The sequence below is a fragment of the Microtus ochrogaster genome, chromosome 7 (genome assembly GCF_000317375.1).
Source record: "Microtus ochrogaster isolate Prairie Vole_2 chromosome 7, MicOch1.0, whole genome shotgun sequence".
NCBI lineage: Eukaryota > Metazoa > Chordata > Mammalia > Rodentia > Cricetidae > Microtus > Microtus ochrogaster.
This window is the reverse complement of record NC_022014.1, coordinates 19,592,355-19,609,279: the sequence shown is the minus strand read 5'-3', so window position 1 is coordinate 19,609,279 and position 16,925 is coordinate 19,592,355. Positions and strand designations below refer to the sequence as shown.

The window sequence follows — 16,925 nt, the reverse complement described above, 5'->3', positions numbered from 1 at the left end:
CGGGAATTGAACTCAGGACCTTTGGAAGAGCAGGCAATGCTCTTAACCACTGAGCCATCTCTCCAGCCCGAGTTTTTTTCTTTTTGTTTTAAGATGGAAAAGGGCCTCTCTGTCTCTGGTTTGCCTGAAACTCTTATGTAGACATTCGTTTGCCTGTCTATCAATCAAATGCTGGGATCACAGGCATGCAGCTTAACATTTGGCTTATTTATCACTGCAATTTTATACCCACTGATTAGCAACACTCCTAAATTATCTTTTTCAAGCTTAAAATTATTTTATACATCTTCAAATGTATCATAAATATCTGATTTTTTGCATTTACCAGCATAAAAAATTTCATAGTTTTCTTAATCAAGATCTGATGATGTAGCCTAGTAGTAGAGTTCTTGTCCAGCATGTCTGAGAGCCTACTCTTGATCCCTAATACAAGAAAAAAAGTTGATTTGAGTTCATGAAGCTTAAATTTCTTCTTTCTTTCTTTTGTTTTTTGTTGTTTTGGGTATTTTTGTTTTGTTTTGTTTTGTTTTGGGGTTTTTTTTTTTTTTGGTTACCACCAGGCTTTTATTTTATTTTCTTACAGTAAATATTTCTGAGCTTTCTATTAAATGACTTAAAATACTTTTTATTTATTTTCTTTTTTGGAGATAGGGTTTTTCTGTGTAGTCCTGATTGGCCTGGGATTCACTGTGTAGAACCAGAATATAGTCTCAGACGGACAAAGATCCTCTGCTTCCCTATTGCAGGGATTAAAGGCATGCACTACTACACCTGGCCTCAATTACTTAAATTGTTTTTTGAGATTTTATTTATTTTTATTCTGTATGTATAAGTATTTTGCCTAGCCGGGCGGTGGTGGCGCACGCCTTTAATCCCAGCACTCGGGAGGCAGAGTCAAGTGGATCTCTGTGAGTTCGAGACCAGCCTGGTCTATAAGAGCTAGTTCCAGGACAGGCTCCAAAACCACAGAGAAACCCTGTCTTGAAAAAACAAAAAAAACCAAACGAACAAACAAAAAGTATTTTGCCTACATGTGTGTTTGTGTACCATGTGTGTGCAGTGCCCAAAGACCAGAAAAGCCTGTTGGATCCCCTGAAACTGGAGTTAAAAATGGTTATAAGCTGCATGTGGGTGCTGGGAATTGAACCCGGGTTCTATAAGAACAGCAACTGCTCTCTACTGCTGATCCATCTATCCATTTTTTAAAATTACTTTTGTTCTTTGAAATTTTCGTGTTTTTTTTTTTTTCTTCTCTTTTTCTTTTTCAAAACAGGGTTTCTTTGTAGCTTTGGAGCCTCTCCTGGAACTAGCTCTTGTAGACCAGGCTGGTCTCGAACTCACAGAGATCCATGTGCCTCTGCCTCCCAAGTGCTGGGATTTCTTACATATAAACAATGTCTCTCTTTTTTTGTTTTTGTTTTTTGTTTTTTGGTTTTTTTTTTTTTGTTTTTTCGAGACAGGGTTTCCCTGTGGCTTTGGAGCCTGTCCTGGAACTAGCTCTGTAGACCAGGCTGGTTTCGAACTCAAAGAGATCCGCCTGCCTCTGCCTCCCGAGTGCTGGGATTAAAGGCGTGCGCCACCATCACCCGGCTTAAACAATGTCTCTTGATCATATATACCAGTGGTTCTCAACCTTCTTAATGTCTCGACACTTTACCCCAACCTTAAAATTATTTTCTTTGCTACTTCATAATTGATTTTGCTACTGTTGTGAATCAAAATGTAAATATCTGATATTCAACCCCTGTGAAATGGTTGTTTGACTCCCAGAGGAGTTGAGAACTACTGGCAGACACCCTTGGTTCCCCACTCCCTTTTTTCTTCTTTTTTTAAAGACAAGATAGCGATATGGCTTGGAACTCTTTTTAAAAACAAAACAAACCAACAAACAACTCAGGACCATCCACATTAGTTAGAGTGTCTGAGGAAGCATTGGTACCTTCTAACAACATTTTTTGTTGTTGATGTTTTGTTTTGCTTGGGACTCTTATGTAACTTCCTCTGTCCTCAAGTTTATAATCTTCTCTGCTGCCACTTCCTGGGTACTGGGATTACAAGTGTGTTCTGTCACATTTGTTAAAACTTTATCTAAAGGTGAGCAAAAAATTAAATTATTACAAAATTGACTATGTAAATACATGTTTTAAAATTCAGTTGCTCAGAATTTTCAGGATTTAGGAGAAGCGATGAGAGTAGAAAGACATTTCACATGGGGACCTAAAAGCAGCAGCTGCTGGTGTTTCTCCTTTCTGCTGTGCTGAAATAGAAACCAGCACATCGTGGTGCTAGGCAAGCCATCCACCACCAAGCTGTATCCCAAGCCCAACCACCTCTGATTAGTCCCTCAATTCTTGTTCTTTTTACTTCACTTCCTAATGGAGGGTAGGATTTGATATTATGTCAAAGATGGCTTGTGTAACTCTAGGGTATAAAGCAGACACTGAGTCTTCATAATCCTCTGTCATAATCCTCTGGCTTCCGGGGTATTTGTGGTCATGGTTACTCAATCTTTCCCTTACTGCACTGTCTCATTCTTTTCATCCTGGGACCAGGCCAGGCAGAGGAGAGGGCTCAGGACCATGGGGGCCTTTATTGCTGTTTAAAGGTTGAGGGTTCTTTTTATTATAGCTACCACTATTCTGTCTCCTCTTGATGTTGGGTTTAACTGTGAATTACAGTTTTATCAATTGTATAAAACACTCTTAGTTATTTGTTAGAGTTTCTAGTGCTGTGATGAAACACCATGAACAAAAGACAAGTTAGGGTGAGAAGGGTTTATTTGACTTATACTTCAACATTGCTGTTCATCACTGAAGGAAGTCAGGACAGGAACTCACACAGGATCCTGGAGGCAGGAACTGATGCAGAAGTCATGGAGGAGTGATGTTTACTGGCTTGCTTCCCGAGGCTTACTCAGCCTACCTTCTTTTTATAGAACCCAGGACCAACAACAACAACCATGGGCTGCCCCCCCCCCCTATTGATCACTAAATGAGAAAATAGAAAATGCCTTACAGCTGGATCTCCTCGAGGCATTTCCTCAGCTGAGACTCCTGCCTCTGATGACATGCTTGTGTCAAATTGACATGCAAAACCACCCAGAACGTGTACACACACACACACACACACACACACACTCACTTCTATAAGGAACAAAAGGTAGTATCATACAAATAATAGAAAGGTTAACCTCAATCCTAACTCTTCAGCTGTGTGTAAATATGACAGAATGTTGGGATTTGAGTATCTAGCTGAGGCCTCTCTCTGTCCTCCCCTTTTCTGATTTTTAAACAGCCCTTTAGTCTTTATATTTTTGTTGTTTTTCTGCCTTGGCCATGATGTATTTAATCAGTTCTAAGAAACCAGTCTGTTCAATCTCGTCCACACATCAAAGTGAACTCTTATTTTCGTGATGTGATTAGAGCCAGATCCTGAAGTCTTTCTGTCTTCTGGTAAAGCCCCATCTCTCATCTTTCCCTCAGTTACTCCTTAGTGGTAAGAGCTATTATAAACAGGTTTAAAAAGTCACCTATCATAGACATATGCAAATTTTAAGAGTAATTATCACTTACCTTTATTTGATGGGTGATTTCCAAATTTTAAATCTATCTTTTTAAAAAAAGTAAACTTATTCATACAAATACAATTTTGTTTGTTCCCAGGATGAGCTGGCTCGTGTTCTGGTTACTCTGTTTGATTCTCGGCACTTACTCTACCAGCTGCTCTGGAACATGTTTTCTAAGGAAGTGGAATTGGCAGACTCCATGCAGACTCTTTTTCGAGGCAACAGCTTGGCCAGTAAGATAATGACATTCTGCTTTAAGGTTTGTATCATTCATTCTGTGTGTATGTACGTCCTAGGTTTGTCAAGAAGTTGTTATATACAGAGTGTGTTAGATTGATTACTTTTCCTATGCCAGCTGTATGGGTCTGTGTCTCACTGTGTATTTCCTTAGGTATACGGTGCTGCTTACCTACAGATGTGTCTCACTGTGCATTTCCTTAGGTATACGGTGCTGCTTACCTACAGATGTGTCTCACTGTGCATTTCCTTAGGTATACGGTGCTGCTTACCTACAGATGTATCTCACTGTGTATTTCCTTAGGTATACGGTGCTACTTACCTACAGAAGCTACTGGATCCTTTATTGCGGATTGTGATCACATCTTCAGATTGGCAGCATGTCAGCTTTGAAGTGGATCCTACCAGGTTTGTCATCTTCACAGTTGTTCCCTCCCTGCTCCTGATTCTACATGAGGCCACCTTAATGTTCCTGTCCAAGACAATATGTCACTATATAGCCAAAACTGTCCTTGAACTTATAGTCTTCTTGCCCCAACTCTGCAGTACTGGGGTTACAGAATGTAACTCTTAAAATTGTTTTTTGTTCTTATACAAAAAGTTATGTGCAAATACATTCTTCCTTAAAGAATAAAAAACACAAACAGGTATCATTAAAGGCATCTTTGAGTACCACTTATAGGTACTGTTCTGGTTTATTCTGGTTTATTAAACATATGTAATTGTAGAAGATATATATTGTAATATGATTGTTCAATTTGAAAGGTACCATAATGAATCTGTGGTTTACAACTTAATTCTTTCGATTTAGCCATGGATCTTAGATCTTCCATGAAAGTCTATGAAGATTAGTCTTAATTCTTTTATATTGCTGCATGGTATTGTATAGTTTAGCTCTGTGAATACTTATCCAGTAGCATAGCTCTTTGACTTTTCCATGACTTCCTTATTGTTGTTTTGAGACAGGGTCTCACTATGTAGCTCTGGGTATCCTGGAGTTCATTCTGTAGATCAGGCTGACTTCAAACTCTGAGACAGAGATCTGCCCGCCTCTGCCTTCCAAGTGCTGGAATAGGGCATACACCGCCATCATCTTTTAGCATTGTATTTTTTTTTCCTTTTTAATGATAGATTTATTTGTTTGTTTGTTTATTATGTATACAGTGTTCTCCTTGCATGCCAGAAGAGGACACCAGATTTCATATAAATAGTTGTAAGCCACGATATGGTTGTTGGGAATTGAACTCAGGACCTCTGGAAGAACACAGCCAGTGCTCTTAACCTCTGAGCCATCTTTCCAGCTCTAGCATTGTCTTTTCTGTACTCATTATTTGCTGTAGAAATGACTTTTCTAAATGAAAATGGGGCTTTTTGTTTCTTTGCTTTGTTTTGGTGGTGTTGGTAATTGTACTCAGGTACTTCTGCATGCTAGACAAGCACTGTACCCCTAAGCTTATCCCCAACCTTAGTAGGAATCTTTTTGTCACTTATTTTATGAGAAGCCATTAGTGGTTCACCGTTGACAGCAAAATATAGCACAGATTGTTTGCTTTGTATAACCCACCTTTACCTCTTCACTCATATTTCATATTCACTCTGTGCTTTCAGCTCCTGGGAAATACACATATTTAGTCATCTTTGTGAGCCCAATTCTTCATTTCTCACCAGGTTCAAAATCAAGAAAGCAAGAGTATATGGCTATGGCTGAGTGGTAGATCACTTACCTAGTAGCATGTGTTAAGGCTTTTGGTTCCCTCCTCAGCAACACACACACACACACACACACAATCTAAGAAGATAAAGGAAAGGGAGATGTCCATAAATTATTTCTGATAAAAATGACTCATGATGGGCTGGAGAGATGTCTCAGTGATTAATAGCACTTGCTGTTCTTCTAGAGGATCTGAGTTCAGTTGCCAGCATCCATATCAGGTGGCTCACAACTGTCTGTAGTTGCAGCAAGGTGTTTTTTTCTAGCCTTGGAAGGCATCTGAACATGTGGTATACACTTACACAGATTCATACACGTAATTAAAAACCTTAAACACTTGGTGAAAGGGACTTTAGATTTCGGGAGCCCTTAGCCGCCATTACTCTTGAGGCTGAGGCCTACTCTGACGAGTCAAGATTTTAAGGTCCACACTCCCATGTTCACAGGAAGAAAAATTGCTTAAGAATGCTAAAGGGCGGGCTGGAGAGATGGCTCAGTGGTTGGGAGCATTACCTGCTCTTCCAAAGGTCCTGAGTTCAATTCCCAGCAACCACATGGTGGCTCACAACCATCTGTAAAGAGGTCTGGCGCCCTCTTCTGGCCTGCAGACATACGTGCAGGCAGAGCACTGTATATGTAATAAATAAATAAATCTTAAAAAAAAAGAATGCTAAAGGGCTACGGATGTAGCTCAGTGATGGGATACTTGTCACACAGCAAAAGTTGGGAAGAAAAGAAAAGGAATACTGAAATTGATGTGAGCCACCAAAAATGGTGTTATCACTTCTCTTTTTTTCTTCCTTTTTTCTTTTCAAAACAAATTTGTTGCTTGAGTCATGATTAGAAAATCGTGTAAAGAGTGATTTTGTTTCACCAATCATGCTTTGGTTTTACCTTTCCTTTGTTGCAGGTTAGAACCTTCTGAGAGCCTTGATGAAAACCAGAGGAACCTCCTTCAGATGACAGAGAAGTTCTTCCATGCTATCATCAGTTCCTCCTCAGAATTCCCCTCTCAGCTTCGAAGTGTCTGCCATTGCTTATACCAGGTATGCTGACAGTTTGAGATTGCCACTCTCAGTCCAGAGCAATCAAGAATATCCTCATTCTGTGCACAGTCAGCTGCTGGCCGTCATCTTCATACATAATACATTGTGGGGATGGAGAGATGGTTCAGTAATTAAGAGCACTGACTGCTCTTGCAGTGGACCCAGGTTTAGTTCCCAGCACCCTCATGGTGACTCATAACTCTTTGTAACTCCAGTTGCAGGGGATCTAGTGTTCTCTTTTGATCTCCTTAGACCCCAGGCATGCACATGGTACATATACATATAATTCATACACATAAGATAAAATACACTAAAAAAATAAAATTTTAAAGAACTATTGTTAGTTTGGCTTTGAAAGAAACCTCACATTTTCTTTGGAGACATTTAAAAAACTTTAGAGCAAATTAATTTTCCTTGTGTTGAAAGTGTTAATCTCACTGGTTGAGAATAAGACCATAACCACAATTTTGAGCCAAATTTGAAGCAATCTTTAATTAAATACTGTCTAGGTCCATCCCAGGGTTCCCAGGAAATGGCCATGAGTCACATTTTGTCAAAATCTATAAAGGCACACCCATAAGACCACTGTATTTCCTATCAGGTCCAATCAGGGGCATGTGTGTATCCTGATATACTCCCTCCCTGTGTACCGCCTGTCTACATCCAATCAGGGGCAAGCATACTTCCTGACATATTTCCTGCTCATGTACCCACATGTGATCAAGCAGATCTGGTTCAGATGGGTCAAACAAACATAGGATAAATGAGAACTTATTCTTAATTGTCTTAACTGCAAATAGAACCCTTAAAATGCAAGGTAAATATTTTTCCTGCTTTGGTCTCCCATTAATTTGCAAGGTGCATTGTTCTTGTTCTTGTTCTGATTTCACAGAAAGCAGCTTAAGTCAGTGAGTGCACTGAAGTGAGGTTGTGCTTATCTTTTGCCTAAATCGCTTAGAGCATCTTTTACACTTGAGGCAAGTTTGTTTTTTTGCATTGCGAATGACTTGATCTGTAATTTTGGTTTCTGCTTTAAGAGATCATTAGTTTTGTGTCCTGTTTTCTCAAGGCAAACTAATTGTGCTGTGTATTTTATATAAAAGGCCACCATCATCCAGTAGCTAACAGATTTTCTAATACTGTCACAACAAGTAGTGCCCTGAGTTTAGATGTTCACAATGATTACTTCCATGCTAAGAGAAGAAGGCCTATGTTCTTCTGTAGCTTCTGTTTTTGATTTCATGTGCAGTTTTAGAAGTAGTTTAGTTAGTCCAAGGGAGAGCCTATAAATGTATATTAACAAACAGGAGAAAATACCATAGGGCCAGGGATTCAGAATAAGGGTGCAAATAGGGAAAGAATTTACACATTTATCAAAACTATGTATATCTCTGGTTTTGCAGTGTCACCCCAACCTTTTTATTTATTTTTTCCTTTTGGCTTGCGGCCTCAGTTGCTTAGAGACATTAACATCATCAGTGAAATCATCATTTTAAAAAGCTGTGTGAGGTTGCTGTGTGAATTTTTTCTCCATTGCTATTTTAAAAGATGTATCTGCTATGTCTATAAAAAGAAAATTTTGCATACATAAATATATGATAAAAATACAGTTAGCATTAAATTTCTGGGTGTGTTATGACTTTACTGCCATTTCGAAAAGCTCTAGGAAGCTTAGGGGAGCTCCACACAATTTATCCAGCTCAGAAAGTGTGAGCCTTGCTAGAGAGTGGTTAGTTATAATGCAAAGCTTCATTGTGTTGATTGTCCTAACTTTATTCTCTTTAAATTTAATTCTATTATTTTCTTGTTTGTAAAATGAGGCTGACAAGAAACAACACACACTTAAAAATCTGAATCCCATTGATTTTCAGAAAACAAATGGGTTTCTGAAATGATAGTTGTCTTAGTTGGTTGAAGATGAATGAAGAATGTACCTGAGTGCATGGTCCGTCCTACTAGAATTTAATAGAAGCTCTTCATGTGACTGCCCCATAATGGAAAATGTATTTATATCATCAGCAAACTTGGACACCAGTTTGAGAGCATGATATTATAATGTAAAAAGAATGGGACTTGACACTTAGTAAGCACACAGGAGATAATTCATGAAGAAATAAATTTCTCATTCCTACTACCTAAATAAGCATGATTCTTGCCGTCCTTCCTAATTAGGCACAATGAGAAATGAAGACAGCAAAGTGCTGCCTGGTGGCCTACTACCACTGTGTGCTGTGCTGTGCTGTGCATTGCCTTCACACTTGAATCATCACCTTAAAGCTTCACAGAAAAACAGAGCAAATGTTACACTATGCATTAGTTTGTAATGGGTAAACTTCATGCAAACTACTGTGAAGCAAAGCTTTTGTTATAAGTTAAGATTTTATTTTTTAATATCCAAAATTTACAGTGACTTAGTAAAGACAAAGATTGAAATAAAAAAGCTTCAGACTCAATATGTTTTCCATTAAGTCTTCTTCCTAACTTAGCTTTCCTTTTTGTTAGCTTTTGTTTTTATTTATTTTTTCCCCTCTTTTGGCTTTTATTTGCCCTTGTAACTTTGGCAGTGACATAATGGTACCCTTGTATTTTTATGTTCTGCTGGGAAGGATGGGAACCCATTTTTCTTTTTCTTAGTAAACATAGCTCCTGCTTTGGGGATCTTCTGGGGAAAATTTGAAAGCTAAGTGAGTATATTGCTAGCTAAATTTTACTGGAGTTCAGATCTGGGTCTTTCAGCCCTTTTGTATTTTGTAATCAGCTCAATTTACCTGCCTTCTTTATTTAGAAAAGATGGGTAATACTATATAGGAATAGTAGTTAAGTGTAAATGTCTGACAGATTTGTAATTAAAACTATTTTTTATCATTGATTAAACCATTTTTATTATATACTATTTCTTTTCCTTCTGGTATGTTTGGAACAAAGAGAACATAATCCTTAGAGTGGGTATTCAGTTCTGGTAAGAAATCAGGAAACAGCTACTGTTATTTTAGTAGACATTGTCTTTCGTGGTATAGCTTCTTCTCCAGATGAGTGTGTACATGTGTGTTAAAGCTATAAATGGTAGTTACATCTCCTAGTTGAAAAAAATCCTGCATATTTACATGGTTGTACTTTTGAAAATAGCATTAAAGCCTACAGCAAAGATCCCTGAAATGAGACTTTCTGTTGCCTTACAAAGCTCTGCCTCCTTGCCCTAGGATGCTGTTGATATCTAGGTATACAGGAGCTATTTGGGTGGGTGGGTGGATGTATGGATGGATAAAACTGACTCTATGCTCAAGTTATTATGGGTTATAGTTTTGTATGCCTTAGAACTGTTAGAATAAGATACCATGTGTCTTGGTCAAAGAATTTATGTTTATGGTTAAGTTTTGTTGTTTTGAGAAAGTGTCTTTTGTAGCCTAACCTGACCTTGAACTCCTACTTTCACCTCCCAAAAACTAAGATTATAGTTGTTTCCTACCACGAATGGCTCTTTTTGGATTTTTAAAAATATTTTTTAAAAATATGCTCCAATCAGAAATTGTAATTTTGGAAGAAATCTTTATTCTAGATTGAGTTCTGAGTGATGAAACTGACATATCTGTGTGGACTTGCATGAGTAGCTTTTGCTTTTTGGATGGGGGAGGGCATTCTGTTAAGTCATCTATAATAAGTAAAAATTTTAATCAGATTTAAGTTTGTTTCTATATTATCTATAATTTCTTAACTTTGATATTAACTTTTTATTTTAGTTGATGCTAACATTCTTTTCCCAAATACAGCAGCTTTTAATAAACTGAGTAGCACCATTGCAGGGAGCACTCTACAGACATTGGAAGATGTGAGATTATAACAATCCTCCTTTAAAGTGTCTTTAAAGATTGTTTTCTGCATATCTAGACATTTAATTTTTATTTAATAAAATCTTAACTGTTAGTTATTGGAAAAAATAACTTAAGTCAATTGAAGGATACACAGAGAAGTATTTTATATATTAATATAATTATGTAGACACAAATGTTTTCAGTGTGTGGTCTACTTCATACAAACATTTTATGTAAAACTTACCAAAAGCTAGGAATTGACTCAAATGTAAATATTCCTCAGATTTACTTGAGGACAGTTTTTCTATGACTTATAGCCAGAAATAGTAGACATGATTGGGTCTCAACATTTCTTGCTGTTTATTTCGTGCTTGGCTTAAAAGTGAAATAAAAGTAAAGTTCAGGATTAAACTTCATCCCTCAAAATTCAGTTTATTTCTACTTTTCTGTTGGTTCCATTTGTGTTACATTTTACCATGTAATTTTATGTACAAGCCAACATTGTTTTTGTTGCTGTATGTAGTCGGTGCTGTGACTTGTTTGTGCTCATCTCTGTTCTGTAGGCAACTTGCCACTCCCTACTGAATAAAGCTACAGTTAAAGAAAAAAAGGAAAACAAAAAATCAGTAAGTTTGGAGAACTTTTTATTAGCTGTTTCTTTTGAAGCAAACCCCAAATCTTTGCTGTTTGTTAAGAACATCTTCACTCCAGCTATTTGACCTTCACTGTAAAATCATTCTACTAATTCTGGCACAGAATAGCTCTCATTTCAATTAACCCTGGAATTAAGTTACATGGAAACATTCTCTGTGTTCCTTTGGTTTGATTTATCCCAAAGGCATTTCATGTGCATTAATTACATTGAATACCCTTGATCTAATTTTATTGTTATTTTTAAAATTATAAATGAATGCAAAAGAAACTTAATTTCAAGGCCTTAGGGGATGCTGACTGTCTTCATTCTTGCTTCTTGTTTGCAGGTCATGTGAGTGGTTTCTTTTTCTAGAAACAAAAGCATTTCTTAATCAATACATTGTGGGTGGAAATGTGTCTCCCCTTCCCCCCCGGAACTAAACATCAAACTTAGGATTTGCACATGCTAGAGCTACCAAATACAGGCATCACTTTCTAAATCTAATATAAAAATTGCTAAATTTTAATTTTTATTCCTTATGTTTTTCTCTTAATGGTCTTAGCCATCCATGATTTAGTCATTTGTGCTTACGCTATAGAAATTGTAATGCCAAGTTACTTTTACTTCAGAGAAAAATATACATTATTACTTCATTGAAAAGAAAACTTAGTGAGGTCATGATTATATAGAAGCAACTCATTGTGCAAACATGCCTTGAATGTATTGCCTGCTTCTGACCTTGTCTTCCTGTAAAAGGAAAAAAGTTAGGATTGCCATAATTATTTTCTTCTATGAATATCATTTGTTCACATTATAACTAGTATTCATTTTAAAATGAGATCTGTGGATGTGACTTACCCTTAGCCAGTTTAGTCCTGTTTTTGTTCACTTAATCCAAGTGATTATAGAGAATGTAAGTAAAACTTTCACAAGTTAGAGGTAGTTTTATTTTAAAAAAAATTAAAATTGTTTTGTTTGGTTTTGTCTTTCATTTCTTACTTTAGTTTTATATATAATAAAACTACAGTTTATAGTTACATTTAAAATTCAAAACTAAATTAAACTTTAGAGACACATACTTTTATTATGTCCATTAAGAATTTTTTTTGAGTATATTAAGTACAATTGATCATCTATGAACAAATGGATTTGATTGGATGGCTCTTCTGCTTAAAACATTTTCCTTTAATGCTTCGACCTTCTAATTCTCAGCATTTGTGGGTTTAACATTATACATCATCACTGTGGACATTAATTCGCTGTTTCTAACATTCTTGTTTAATGTTATACTAATGTCATTGTGTAGCATAACATAATTAAAGTCAGGCTTTCTGTGTTTCTCTAGAGCATGTTTTACAGCTTTCTTAACATTTATTATGGTTTTATATAAAGTTATTCCTTGGAATTTTTCTAGTAGTTATTTTCATATATATATATATATGCATACATATATATATTTCTGGTAACTAAATTTTTGAAATGTGTTTCACAGCACAGGTCATAGTCTTGAAGGAACTAAGGGAGTCTAATTGTCACTACTTCGGAACAGTTTCTATAGTGTTAGTCATGCTAGTCATTGTAAAATTTAGAATGTCATTTTTTAAGTTGTTTAACAGAATCTAATTTTTTTTCTCTTAAGAGCAAGCTGACTTTCTTTGTAATAAATGAAATTAGAGAGAAAGCTTTAGTTTCTTGTGTTTAGCTCTGTTCAGCTGACACATTACCTTTGATTCGGTTTGTTACACTCAACATAATATATACTTAGATTACTGGCAAAGTCGCCTGCTTAATGCAGGCTTCACAGGATTTTTATCTGTATAGTTGGTGGTCCTCTGCTGATGTTTAATTGTTATCTGATTTTTGTAGTTCAACTTTACCAAGGGAAGCAAAGTGTGGGGGGGTGGCATTAGCTGATCATTGGTTTCAGCATTTGACTCACCCAGCATTGAGCTTACATGAAGAATATTATTTGGATCCAAATTAGATTTTTATAGATTTAGAAATAAAGAACAACATGCTGGATGTGGTGGTACACAAGTGTAATCCTAGCACTCTTGAAGCAGATACAGGTGGTTCACTGAGTTTGAGGCCAGCCTGGTCTACAGAGGGAGTTCCAGGATCACCAGGGCTACACAGAGAAACCCTGTCTTGGAAAGCAAAACAAAGGCAAAGGAAAGACAAAGTGTTGGATAAAACTAAATGGATGTCAAGTAGTTGTGAAATAAAAATTTATAAATTGTTTCTTGAAACTTTTTATACAGTATCTCTATTAGTATTAAATTTGTCAGGTTTTAGTTTTAAAAATATAGATATCTCAATCAAAGAGATAGTTTACATTATATGAAACTTTTCCTGAAACGTGAAGTATTGACATGAGTTATTTTTAAAGATGTGACAAATGGTTAAAAGTTGAAATTGTTTTTTAGTAATTTTGTAATACTCTTCTTGAGAAATAATTAATTCCTTAAGTTCAGAAGCTGAGTATTTTCAAATATAAACCAAGAACCACTGTAAGTTACCTTTTAAGATTTTTTTTCCCTAGAGAAAACCACAAGAAACTGCCACTTTTTGTTTTTGTGTTTTGGAATGGGTCTCACTTCTAGCTCAGGCTGGCCTGAACTCATGGCAGCCCTCTTGCCTCAGCCTCCTTCATGCTCTGTACCACCACCCAGCCTCTTAACCACTTTCAGACACACATTTTAAAGGCTGTGTGCAGCCATTATTAATATTTATGAGACACTTACTCAGACATTTAATAAACCAACTAGCTTTTTAAAGCAAACTATGATGTTGGGCCTCTTAAAACGCTATCAGGCTTTTAATGGGTTAAACTGAAAATATTACTATTTTTTTTAAAAATACCCTGTTTAAAATTAAATCTAAGTGTTGGGTGGACTTGGGAGCATGAATCCTCAAACTCTTTCTTCAATGTTTGCTCCCAAAACACTTTATGGTCTTCTTAGCTTATTGATATCTTTGTCTCTTTTAATTAAAAATTGGAAATTCTAAAAGAACTCAGTGTCAGTGTTTGTCTTTTCACATTCTGAAATTATGTGATGAATTTTTTCCTTGTTTTCTTTTTATCAGATGTGAGTTTTTAGTTCTCAAAGGTTCAGTTCTATCTGGAAGAGCAAGGACACTTGGATCGTCTTCCTAATTCTGTATCTAGATCTATATTTCAACTACAGAAGATATCTATATTTAGCCAACTTCCTAGTTTCCCTGATTTCATAAGGTTGTTCTCCTTATGAAATCACCCAAAAGAACTGTAACCAAAAGAGTCTCCTTGAATATCCCAGTGTAACGAACAGGGAAAGGATAAGTCACACACAGACCACCTCAAGAAATCATTTTCTGAAATCTTTCCTATTTTTTTTCATCAGAAATGATAGAATATTATTTTGAGATTATAGGCCATGGGTAATGGCACATTTAAGATGTAGATCCTAAGACTGGAGACATAGCACAGTGGTTAAGAACACTGACTGCTCTTCCGGATGATCAGCATCAATTCCCAGCACCTAAGCATTAGCTGAGAACCAACTGTAATGCCAGTTCCAGGAAATCAGATGCCTTGTTTTGGCCCCTGCAGGCATCAGGCATGTATGTGGTATACAGACTTACATGCCGGCAAAATGCCCACATGCATATAAAACAGTGAAGTAATAATTTAAATAAGTACAGATCCCATGAAACACAAAATGGGCCAGAATGAAGTGAAATAGCCGAGTTAATTTGGAGTTGAGTCTGAATTTATGACAGGTACTGGCACCTGGTAAAGAAAAGTGATGTGTAATTCTGCACATAAACCCAATATTCTCATTTCCTAACCCCAGGAGCCTTTGCGATGAAGAATTGGTAGTGCTCGGCCTCCACCATGACAGTTAGCCATGCCAAGCTAGAATAGCTTCTGAGATGAAAGTATCCTATGTGTTCTTGAAGTAAAAACTATGGCCGGGTAGTGGCTGCACACACCTTTAATCCCAGCACTCGAGACAGAGACAGGCTGATTTCTATGAGTTTGAGGTAGCCTGGTCTACAGAGCAAGTTCCAGGACAGCCAGGGCGACACAGAAAAATAAAAACAAAGCAGTTTATATCTGGTACAGATAAAAATTAAATTCTAGAACAATTCCATTTCCACATGTTAGCTTAAAATGGAAAGTATTAGGAAGAGATGAAATTCAGCCAATCCTATGACATTGTTCCCATTCCGATGTGCCTGCTCCTTTATATTCTGTGCAGAATGTTTTCTGTAGAGGTTAGGCCCGTTTTCATTGTCTTTGTATGACTTTTTAGTATGGGCAGCTATTTCCTGAGCCCTGAAACTTTTTCTTTTTTACTTTTTTGGCCAAAGAATAAATTGGGGTAGACATGGGGGTTTTTGTCTTCTGGTGGGATCCTTTTTTCTTTTAGGTCCCCAAGAGTTCCTGCTTTTCCAGTGGTTTAAATAGTAGGTAGGTCCTTATATTAGGAAGCATGATCATGAAGAAAAGTTTACCGACAGGAACATGACTTGTAAGTAGTGTTTTTCACTCAGTAGAAATCTAAGAAAAGATGTATATGGTAAGCAACTAAAATGTCTATTTTAATGGGTGTGTAAAGTGCAGCTATTTCCTGCTAGGTGTAGGATGTGTAGGAGGTGTGCCGTGAGGAACGGAACTTTCAGGGCCTGCTAAAAGTCAGATGCACTTTCATGTCTGTTGATCTTAGGAAATATGTTCATCTTTGTGTGAAACTGAGTCTACTTTTCTTGCCCATTATGATTATAAAGTAAAATCTTTTTTCAGGTCTCTGCTATGAGGAGGTTTTTCTTCTCTTTGATAAATTTATTTGTGCCTTAAAAATCACCTATGATTACAGTTAAGGATAAGCCTTATTTTCTGGTGTTTTGGGGGGAAAAAAGTTAAAAACAGGTCATTCTTAAGGTTGACAATTCATGTTTTGTGCAGAGTTTGACCTTCAAGCTTTTGTTTGTTTCCGCTTCTTCATTTCAATGCAAACTATCTACTCAAGTCTCAACTCCTTTTTCTCAGGTGGTTAGCCAGCGTTTCCCTCAGAACAGCATCGGTGCAGTAGGAAGTGCCATGTTCCTCAGATTTATCAATCCTGCCATTGTCTCACCATATGAAGCAGGGATTTTAGATAAAAAGCCGCCACCTAGAATCGAAAGAGGCTTGAAGTTAATGTCAAAGGTGAATTATTTTTATACTCTTGCAATGTTTAATTTCCCTTCCAACTAAATTTTTAGTTTTTCATATCCAAAGTACTTTGTCTTCAGTTTGCTTTTGAAAGTTGCATGGTTTTCAGTTATGTACCTTTTGTTTTTATTTGTTTATATTGTAGAGGAATTCTTTTTATACGTACCTGATGGGCCCTTTGATAGGAAAATATATTAGCAGTTTAATGTCTGTCTTCCAGTGAGGTTTTTTTGTGTCCCTGCTCTAGAAAATTTGAGGTGGAAACAGAAATAGAGATTGTGGGATTTCTTTCTTGTTGTTATTGTTGTTAACACTTGAGACTTGGAACATGGGTCTTTGCGTAAAAGTGCTTGCCGCGCAAGCATGAGGACTGTAGTTCAGCTCCCCAGCACCTAAGTAAATGTCAGGGGGCATAATATTCAGCCTGTTATCCCAGCACTAGAGGCAGGAACAGGATCCCTGGAGCAATCACCTAGCTAGACTAACCGAATCCAAATACTCAAGGTTTTGTGGAGGGTGGAGAATGATGGAAGGAAACATTCAGTGTCAAACTCTGGCCTCCACATGCATGCATGCATCTGCCAACTCACACACATGCAGACAAACATTCATACATGCACATATCACACATATACATATACAATATAGAGATATTTAAAAATATATTTTATAATTTTATATACATATTTTATATATGTAACATGTATATATACTAATATTTCT

At 36.7% G+C, this 16,925-nt stretch overlaps 1 protein-coding gene across 4 annotated transcripts in view; it reads left to right on the top strand.

Moving 5' to 3' along the window:
* Nf1 (neurofibromin 1) overlaps window positions 1-16,925 on the top strand; it is a 259,312-nt gene that overhangs the window by 118,524 nt on the left and 123,863 nt on the right. For 3 of the 4 annotated variants that reach the window (XM_026780143.1, XM_026780142.1, XM_005349425.2), the window contains exons 28-32: window positions 3,663-3,824; window positions 4,107-4,210; window positions 6,424-6,559; window positions 10,932-10,994; window positions 16,038-16,196. In XM_026780143.1, coding sequence (XP_026635944.1) covers window positions 3,663-3,824; window positions 4,107-4,210; window positions 6,424-6,559; window positions 10,932-10,994; window positions 16,038-16,196 — 624 coding nt within the window. The remainder of the gene's footprint in view (window positions 1-3,662; window positions 3,825-4,106; window positions 4,211-6,423; window positions 6,560-10,931; window positions 10,995-16,037; window positions 16,197-16,925) is intronic. The other variant, XM_005349426.2, reaches the window with a different exon arrangement.